This window comes from Clavelina lepadiformis, chromosome 4 (genome assembly GCF_947623445.1).
Source record: "Clavelina lepadiformis chromosome 4, kaClaLepa1.1, whole genome shotgun sequence".
In the NCBI taxonomy this organism is placed as follows: domain Eukaryota; kingdom Metazoa; phylum Chordata; class Ascidiacea; order Aplousobranchia; family Clavelinidae; genus Clavelina; species Clavelina lepadiformis.
The window spans coordinates 21,419,810-21,430,551 of NC_135243.1; the positions used below are offsets into that span (position 1 = coordinate 21,419,810).

Sequence of the window (10,742 nt, forward strand, 5' to 3'; positions counted from 1 at the left end):
TACGAGGATGCTGGATACCGAAAAGTTTGCTTTGAGTTTTCAACCGGATAAATGCACCGACAAACGTAATGCCAAAATACAGACATTTTTAGTTATTTTTAGTTTTTAGCTCAAAATTTTGTTTTTCCTCTCAAGTTCGGCTGATAATGGCAACGTAGTAGAGTAACGTTTGAGGTTCGAGTTTAAACTTATGTGAGTTTTTGACTCCATTCTAAATCTAAGTGACACAGCCGGCTATGCACAGTGACTGTTGTGATAAGCTAATAAATGTAATAAAATAGCTTTGTGACTCGGAGCGAAAAACTAGTATTTGGATGACTCGAATTTTTTCGCAAGTTTATGTTGCCGTGGCAAGCAGCTATTAAAACAGTCGTTTAGATTTGTGTTGGTACATCTGAATTTTTCCCAAACATAATATTATCATTCATACATTGTCTTCTACTCAATTCGTGTTAGTGTGTTTAGAAGTACTGACTGCAATAATCATATTTGTTTCAATTTTATAGCAGTTCGCCAGTAACTGGACATAAATTTTTGTCGTGGACAGTAAATGTACAATGTACAACAATACAGCAGTAGCTGAAACACTCAGTTACAACTCTAGATTCCGCGGAACAAAAATACTCTGAGATATGTGCAGCCTATCACATAATAGCATTACGTCTAATGAAATTACAATAATGCGGTGGCACGTGGCAACAAAGTTACATTAACTAACCGTTGTTTAAACGTTATCGGAAGTTTACGATTTATTAAATAAGACTCGAGAAGTGATTAATTAGCCTGAATCTTATAGCTGCTCTCAAAGTAAGTAGCTAATACAACATCACAAACATAATGTCTGCGTACCATAATGTATTCAACATATTACATCTTGTAAATGGAACACCACACGACTGAACTCCAATGATTGACATACACCAAGTAGTACATTAGAATAGGAGTGAAGCATAGAAAGGAGCAGAAGCTTGCCAAGCCTAATAATTTATTTTTAAGGAGTTATTACTTGATTAAATTAGCCTTCTACTTTAAATTCGTTTAAAATATTTTGTGACAATTGCATGACTTTACAAATTTAATGATTGGCTGATAATTACGTTATAATCAGCAGAGAACACTGCATTCTGACAATGATGACATGGCTGAGTGACACAGAACAACAATGCACAATAAAATATATGGAACAGAAGTAATCCGCTTGGTGTTGACAAAGCGCAATCAATGTGAATGCAATTTACATTTGGTAAATCATTGATCACTAGGGATGTGCCGCGAGGAAGATTATTCGGGTTCGTGCGAACCCGAATATCATGAAGGTCGACACGAACGAATCCCGAATCTATTCGTATTAGAACCAAACAATAAAATTTCCTCCAAAAGTAGTCAAGTCTTGCTTCTAAAATGACGTAATCGATAAACAAATCGCTTTCTTTCGAAAAATAGTGTTTAAAAAACGATCGAAAAAGCAAAATCGTTAGGAAAACGACCTTCATTGTAAGTACTGCTGAATCTAGTTTAGCATTGTCGGGAAACTAGATCATCATTTTTTACGAAAGTCAGTAAATTTATAAGTAATATTGTATTCGGGTTCGGCATTGTTGGTATTCGTGTTCGCCCGAATCTTCCATAAAGGCGATATTCGGCGAATCTATTCGGGTTTGGGTTCGTATCGGCCCATCCCTATTGATCACCGCAATTGGACCGCGACTGAACATGGTTGATCATCGTTTCATCAGTATGATGCTGGTAGCTGTTAATGTGTAATCCAAGTCGTGCAAGGATTTTGTTTTGTCTTTATTATTAATAGCGATGTAAACACGTATAGTTTATAATTCAATTGCAAATATTTATATTCTACTTAGCCCTATTGTCATATATAACAATATATTATGGCAATTACAATATATTATATTTTGTTATATGTAATATATTTCCAAAAGCTCCACGTTTTATTGTTTCTTTTGGCATATTTTAGTAAAATAATATAAATTTACCTCCTGTTTTAGAGGATTTTTGCAAGTGGTTATTTGTTTTTTACACATTTACCTAAAGGTATCTTTGGTATATTTCAAGCGGGAGCTTGTGTAGGATTTACTGAAATTACTGCATATCCAATTACCTTCATTTTTCTAGTTAAATTAAAAAAAATGTTTTTATTTAAATCTTATATCCTGTAATGTAGTTGTTTGGCCAAACAAATTGCTTTTCATTCGTGTAACATAACTTGCACAATAACCTGTGTATTCTTATTCACGATTTCCTCCCAGAGGCAAGAAACGATTCTCGCGTTAGTTTTAACCTGAAATAGCTTTTTGTACGTTGCAAGGAACAACTTGTGGGCACGGTTGTGACTTCATTGTAATGCGCCCGATTTGACTGGAATTACATGGAAATCAAAAGAAACTGTTATTTTTTGTCCAGGCAAAGTGGATTTTTACTATGTTGGACGCTTAAAGAAGTGAAGAGTTTAGCGAATGGGGTTATTGTTTTTTTGAGGAAAGTTTCGATGGCCAATAAGAGTTTACTGTGATAGACAACGTACGCGTTGATGAATAACCGAAACATTCTGTGATGATTTCAGTGCAGGTACAGTATATGATTTGACATCCTATAAAAACGATACTATATAGTTATCGTACTGCGCCATACGCAAGTTTGTATAAAAGACCGCAGTAGGCTCCCTAGTAGTAGACTGCAGTAAACTCTCTGTTACAATAATAGCAAGTGAGTTATGTGATGCTACCAATAATGTACAAGCAATTTTAGTTTTGTTTGTTAAAGTTGTAAATATAACGATCGCTCATGTTAAGATAAAAATACACCCGCGTGGGCTAACAATGTTTAACTTTTCCATGAAGAAACAATTTTGGCTTTGCACTGTAATGTACCTTTCAAACAGTAGCTCTTCTTTGGCTTTCCGATTTACCGTGTAATCTTAAGGTCAACTAGTATGGTAAAATTTAATTCTGTTGATAAAAGTTACAAAGAAAATAAAAGTTACAAATTAGTTTTTTGTATTTTATTAAAAATATACAAATCAAAGATCATACAGTAGCACATCTAATCTGGTACATACAAAGAAAGTTGAATGTTACTTCGTTATACGCATATCGTACACGTCATGCTTTATGAAATCAACAAAGTTAGTAATAGAGTTAATATTTATTCTACAACTATTAAAAGTAAGCTCAAATTTTACATGTAGCACATAATAAACGAATCATAAAAGTATGTTCCATATAAAACCAAAAATGCTTACGTCATGTTGGTCAGTCATATAATGTATATGCATTTAATTAAAATTGAAATGGTTACAAATTCCGTAATTTTCAAAGAAATTGAGTAATAAAGTGAATATTTTGAATGGTTAATGACGTGTTTTAGTCACGTTTATGGCCGCATTCATAATTATTTTTTAACAAATTACTATATATATAACAAGAATGAGAAGAAAAATAAAAAGTTCCATCCAGGTTGAGAAAGCCTAAAAGCAAACATCAACTTCATATATTACAAAATCGCTTCAATTTAGACCTTATAAGATGTCAAATTGACAAAGCAGTGACACTTAATAAGTTTAAACAACATTTATTTTTCAAAAGATTTTATCTTGTATTTCAACTACGAAAACATCGTGTATATTGTAATAGGTGACATACGATATGCACAATATTTCAACTTATTGAACAAATATAGCTTCAGCAAAATGGAAAACATTTCCTCCTTCAAACAAAGTAAGAAAACATTTGAAGGAGAAAATCAAGAATAATAATTAATAATAAGATTATCATTAAGACAAAAACCAAGGTTTACTAACCGGGAAAATGTCCATCTCTGCGCATGAAATCGGAGCGATATTTTTCAAATTTTACAGGATCATCCGAGCACTTTTTTCTGATTTCCATTTCTTCCAATACTTTTCGACCAACAAACTCTATGTCTGCTTTTAGTAGATTTTCGGATAATTCAAAAATTTTTTCACAATATTCTTTTGCTGCTAAAGGTTCATTTTTGAAAACGTAACAGTGAGATATTAGAGCATATGCTAACCCACGGTATTGAAACGAAGGTTCTATAGACTCATCAAGCGCTGTTTCACATTTTTTGAAGTTATCAATAGCTGAGTCATAATTGCCGTTCTTATAGTCACATCTTCCCAAACCAATGTAACAGGCAGGTTTGTATTTTTGAAGACAAACTTCCAACTCTTTTCTAAGGTTTCCTTGGAAGGTTGGTAACCATGATTCCAAATTTGAAAGATGATCCCACATTTTCAGAAATATTTCTGAGGCTTCCGATGTATTACGTAGAACGGTAATTACATACGATCCGTACATGTAATACAACTCTAACAAATGTTCAAAGTCTTTTCTTGGAATTAATCTTTCTATGTTGTTTTTAACAAAATTCGATATTGCATCATCTCGTTTTCGCTGGAACCTGAGTGCTTTGAGAATAATCCCAGCAAGTATAAGCTTTACCTTAATTACATCAATTACATCATCATCAGTTACATCAATAAATAGTAAACTAAATACATCATACATGGAAGGTAGTCCCTGGTCAAAGTTTCCTGTCATGACATTGGACTGGCCGACAATTGAACTCAAAAAAAACTTATCAACTTCAGAAAGAACATTTTGATATTTCTGGTCCAGTTGGATTACCTTATTAAGTAGACCTAATCGCGAAGCATTGAACATTCTGATAGCGATTAGATTTATCACAGGTTGATACTTGTAGGTTTTCTCTCTCATTTTTAAACTTTTGTGTAACTCTTGGGCAATTCCAATATAATCAAGGAAGCTTTCTTTCCCTATTGCATTCACGATCTCTGGGGCAAAAGGTTGTATATTTTTCTCGATATTGAATTGATTTCTTGAAATGTCGTTCTGCTGCTTTTTTTCAAAGTATAATTTGAGTCGAACTTCACACGATATGGCTACTGCGTATGCCAGCTCATGGGCGCCAGCTTGTGTTAAAACTTGACGATTTAACAATTTTTCAATTACCTTGAATGGAGAAGTAGAAACAACATCTTTAAAAGTTAAGTGTATTCTACCAAGGGCAGAAATGAACAAACTGCTTGACCGAAACATAAATTCCTTTATTCCAATTGGTTGGTAAGATATGCCAGCGATGCTATCCAGTATTTTGTTAACGTCAAAATTTTCAAGATCCTTTTCTAACTCAATTTGAAAGCTTTCCATTCCAGTTATTTTGCAAGCATCAATTTTGTTTGAAGATAATTCAACAAATTTTTCAAACACTGGCTTATGCCCGTAAACAAAACAGGGATTGGATAAAACATTGGCTAGGTTGTAACCATCTTTTATATCCACATCCTCATCTAAATAATTAACCATTTTCGTTACAGGTTTGATAAGTTCAGTTGTCAATGACTTTTTTTTGGTTTTTTCTTGTCTTCCGAGTGGAAAGTGCGAAGCATATAAAGCCATGCCATCAAATGAAATACCGCTTGGTGTATGATCATCATAAAACCAGTTATGCTTTTTATTTTGATTGTTATTTAATGAGGGAATAGAAACATTGTAAAGACGAGTTTCCCTTAAACCAAGTACAACCATGAAAAATACTACACAAAACCATCGGAAATATTCTAATACCGATTCCGTTTTAATGCTGTCATCGTCTTCATTCATGTTTTTAAAAATTTCATCCTCCAGCAAAATGATGTGTTCAAAATCTGAGAAAGGAGTAATTTCTTCCCGAGCCAAAGATCCCATCCCTACTAAAGCGTATCGGCATGGGGGATTTCCCATAATTTGTTCGATTTCCCTCGATATATGTTTCATCATGTCCGCATAGAAGTGTGAGACCGAAGTTTGAAGCTTTTTCATGAATTCCGTTTTCCCTTTTTGCCTTTCCTGTACGTCTTCATCCGATATATTTTCCGGTATATTTTCTAACTTTTCGAGACTTTCACTGGTTTCACTTCTGAAGTGATCCATTTTTTTTGCAATAAATTGTATCGTTTCGTTTATTTTATAATTGACTTGTTTAGCGTTAGCAGCTTCAAGTCCTAAACGATAAAGTTCATCAAGATCTTTCACGATTTCTTTTACGTTTGAAGGTTTCCTCACAATGCTGGCGGCGTTCATGAGAGCAGCGCTACGAATGAACGCAAATCGGATGCTGGTACGTATACGTGGAATAGCATTACGTATATCTCTTGTGATCGGTCTGTATCCGATTACATCAATCACAGAAAGCGCAAAATGTAACTTCCAAAGAAAATCTACAGCTCTCCGTTTGTAAACTAAACCGAGTTGATGGAGTATTTTTCCAGATTTGTCCAGATCACTTTCTTTTTCGCAAAGCATCTGACTTTGCTCCATTAACTCACAACAATTCTTTAATTTTTCAGCTAATTCCAACTCTTCCTCCCATAACTTTGGGCATCCTTCAACATCATATTCACCTCGCTCTCTTGACATTGTTAAACTTCCGGTTTTGTGTCTTTGATGTTGTTTATTTTTTTATGAAAAGGGAAATATTTAACAGCAAAATTACTTTTTCCAAGTCACCCAGTTTGTTAAGTTTACCATCAACCTTGTCAAAACAATGGAATGTGAAAATAATTTATTGATTAAAATTTTAGGTGAACTTTTGTTATTTCCTGAAAATGTTTAAACGGCAATAGCATATGTAAGACCCATGATTTGTAACTTAGAAACCAATTTATTACTCTAGAATATCCATAAAGGTTACACATTAAGCGCCTTCAACGCAGTTAAAGCACAGTATTGTACTTAAAAAGCACTAAAGCTTCGCAAAGGCTATAACCGATTAAAATGCATGGATGCAAAACTTTATTCAAAATAAAGCAATTAGTTTACGGCAATTAGTTTACAGCATTTAGTAAATGAAAGCTATACAGATAGTAACTGCATATTTCGGTTGGCTGCAATAGAAAACCTTGACAACCGAACCATAGCTGAAACAGAAAAGTTAAACTGAGATTGAAAACTAGCAGCTGATGAGTTCAGCAATGTTACGTACAATAAAGTAACAATCATTCGAGCAATCAAAAAAATCATGTGACTACACTACGGAATGCTGGTTACTAAGCTACTTAAGAGAGGTTAGAAGGAAGCTGTTGTACAATGCAAATTGCACAAATATATAAGCTCAAGCGAAATTGTTTTGTATTATGGAGGTCTGCATTGTCTGTCTGTATCACCGAGGTCTGCATTTGGCTTGATTAAGTCTACCATTTCTTATGTGGATTTTACATATTTCGTATTTCGTGTTTGCTTACACCATTTATTAGGGATGACCCCAAACCGAGCCCGAGCCAAAAAACGCTTCTCACTTCGAGCTTTATAATTCTTATGTTCTTAAGATGAATAATGATACAAAAACAGGCGGCAAGTGGATAAACAACTGTATTTCTGAAGCAGAGGCAAGATATCTTGTAACTCTGAAAATAAGGGAGACCTGCAATAAAGGAAGTTGCTCCTAAAGTTTTTAGTTAGTTATTTAATAAGTTTCAAAGTTGTTTAATAAGTTTCAAAGTTTAACATTCCGGTTTTAACATGTGAAGCTCAGCTGCATGAGTGCGTAAATTTTTTATACGATTTATATTGCCTTTCATGCTGACATTTCACAATTACTTACGCATATTCAAGCTGTTTATGGTTTCTCGTTTTCTTTTTATGATACCAATAAAAGTTTACCTCTTACTGGAACGCTGCGAATTCTGTGTACTTTAGTTTATCGCAGGAGAGTATTTCGGCCGATGACAAGTATGAGTTAAGGACAGGTTTAAGCTTGTTTTCCATTATTAAACTTCTGACGTATATCCCTGACTCAGCTAAAGCAAAGGAATATTACGTTGTAGTATATTGTAAGACGTCAACAATGCAAACGTTGTCTTATTCAATATAGTTTAAACATTGAAATGAAATCAGTTTGCTTCATTTACTTTGCACCTGTTGCAACTCATTTCATATTTAAAGAACATTTTTTGGATTTTGGAAGGTAGGACTAACGTTATGAAAACCATGTTCGCAAATACTAATATCTTGTGCAATGTTGTTATGTGCAAACAGGCCACAGCATTTTCATTAAACTTGTACGTATTTTATATAACAGTGAACCGAACATTATGACTGAAAGTGATGGTGATACGTCATTAATATGGTTGGACTTATTTGGTCAAAAATATTTTACGACGTTTTATTCATTGCTGATGTCTGCATTGGTCAGTGATGGAATTAAATAAGCAAAATTCTTTCACGTCTTTCGCAATTAAGAAATATTTTTACTATGAAGACGTCACTACGTTACCATAGTGTTTACACAAAACTTGTTTACAAAAATTTCTACTTTCTATTAATCTTAAAGAGTAATTGATTGCGGGCTTTGTTACATACTCAAGGCACAGAATTACAGTGTAAATACGTGATCTTTGTATTTTGAATATAGTAGCGGTCATTTTTTGGTTTGCTAATTTTTCTTCGCTTAATGTGTCAATATTTCTAATTTTGAGACAATCAAAAACAGTATAGGACAAGCGACTTAAACGTCTAAATGTACGTAAACTATAACATAATGTAAACTGTACTGTACTGTAACGTGTAAAGTGCAGTGTAACAAACACGTGTTTTTGTTGCCAGTTAGGCTCAATGTACATGTTGATTTCAATTATCTTGTCGGTTTTTATGTTAAATATGTAAATACGATAATTTTTTTCTGGTTTTTCTGTTATCACGTGCTTTAATAATTTTATCTATTTTGTGTGTTGTTAACTCTTCCTGTGGCGCACGCTTTTGCAAGCCAAATTGTTTTGCCTTTAACCGCATATAGCGTACTCATTATAATAGCAATTCTCCACCGTTTTGCTTACGTCAATAATTTTATTACACACATTCCCTTACCCTAAATTTTCTTACACCAAGCAGTTCGGTTACGAGAAGGTTCTACATACCGTAATAACGCCGTATATACCGTAGTTGCCCGTTTTATCAGTTTTTTTGGGAGTTGTTACAATAAGATAACGCCTGCTTTTTCGTGTATAATTTCTAAATATATATTTCCGGAAAGACTCAAATTGGTTCGACGGTTAGCGACTCTGCGGTTCTTGGCATTTGAATATCGGCGTATCATGTAAGAGTAGTGATGGAAAGGGTTTAGTGGTATAAAATATTTTAACAAGAATTCTGTCGTTGCTTTTGACGTTGCCTTTGATGTTGCCTTTGTTCTTTACACGAGAAAGCGAGCTTGTCAACAGTGTTACCAATTTGACATTATAACGTCACACAATCCATATTTAACAAGTTTATTAAATTGAAACAGTAAATAGATTGCTTGTTCTATTTTCCTGTCATACCCCAGTAAAAAAGTATTAAACAACGAATCTTTTAACCAAACTGAGTTATAAAAATAAATAAGTTATAATTAGGGTGCAGGAAAATGCTACGTCACTAGCACAAAATTGTGTTACCTTTTTATGTGCATTATATGTATAGATTTATTACTAGGTGCGTTCGAAACAATTGACAGTTACTTTTGAATTAGTGAGTCGGTTTCTCTTGTAATCGGACACGTAATCGAAGAAAGGTTGTTGAAAGTGACGCAAATATTACGTAACAAATAAGACCTTTGTTGAACTGGTTACGTACAAATTATCCGAATCGTATCCGAGTGCTTTGGTTTTTAAAAAAAATATTGTTGCTGCTGAGTCATAGTTTAAACAATTTGAATGCTTTTCGTTATTATTTTGCTTTTAGACGTAACATACGCAAGTGACGTAGAGGCTAAAAAACAAAACACTTTAAGCCTACCAATCAATCATATGAACACAAAACTAACAAAGAACGTTTCTTACAAATTTACCTGAGGTCTTCTCTGACTCTTATACCTTGTACACTATAATAGGAGGCATGATGTTTGAACAAAACAACGCCCTAATAGATAACGAACTCTTAGCCTTAAATATTACAGGTAACAGCGAATTTTATAAATGATTAAGCCATATTAAACAATTAATCTTATATTTACTACACTTATAGCTTGCAGCTCTTCATAAACACATGATCTAAAATTTTCATAAAAAATGTTCAAGAACGTTTAAAATTTCAAACACAATTTCATTTTATAAAACCCGTCTTAATGATGTCATCGGACACGAAACAATTTTTTCTTACATTATACCATCATGAATCTCAAAAATATGAATGAAAATTACAAACCTTTAATTCTGGCAAAACTCTCAGAAAATTTATGTGATGACTGATGACTGATGAGTAACAACTCAAACTTCCGATCTCACCACTGAAACTCTATGAACGTATAGGAGCGATTATATATGCTTCATTCAGAGTAGATCGTTTACTAAAGCATCACTTACTTTCACTTTTACTTGCTGTTGCAGCATACAAATTGCTGTGCCAATTTATATTCAAAATACCGCTGTTAATTGAAGGCGCGTCTCAACAAGTCGAATATAAAAATAAAAGTATTTCTTTGCTGGAGCTTTTTCGTTTGTTCAGATGTTGCTAATTCCAAGTCGTTCGAAAAGAATGAGTTTGAAAACAGTTTTCCAACTTAAAGTCGTAAAAGATTTATTTTTGTGTAAAGTAGGCGCATGAAAGCGCTTTATGTTGGAAACCACTATTCTTAGCTGCGAAGAAGCAAGAAAACCTTCTTCGGGTCATTCACCTACAAAGTACATTTTAACAACTCAAACAAACTAACAACGTCAAACAATTTATTAT

General features: G+C 33.6%; 1 protein-coding gene across 1 annotated transcript; it reads right to left on the reverse strand.

Moving 5' to 3' along the window:
* Positions 1–3,047: 3,047 nt before the first annotated feature.
* On the reverse strand, positions 3,048–10,528 carry LOC143453229 (uncharacterized). Its single transcript, XM_076954422.1, has 4 exons — positions 10,376–10,528; positions 10,218–10,307; positions 9,862–9,932; positions 3,048–7,837 (listed from the first exon to the last, which is right to left on the reverse strand). The coding sequence occupies exon 4, from the start codon at positions 6,456–6,458 to the stop codon at positions 3,813–3,815; it is 2,646 nt and encodes an 881-aa protein (XP_076810537.1). The 5' UTR covers positions 6,459–7,837; positions 9,862–9,932; positions 10,218–10,307; positions 10,376–10,528; the 3' UTR covers positions 3,048–3,812.
* Positions 10,529–10,742: the final 214 nt, after the last annotated feature.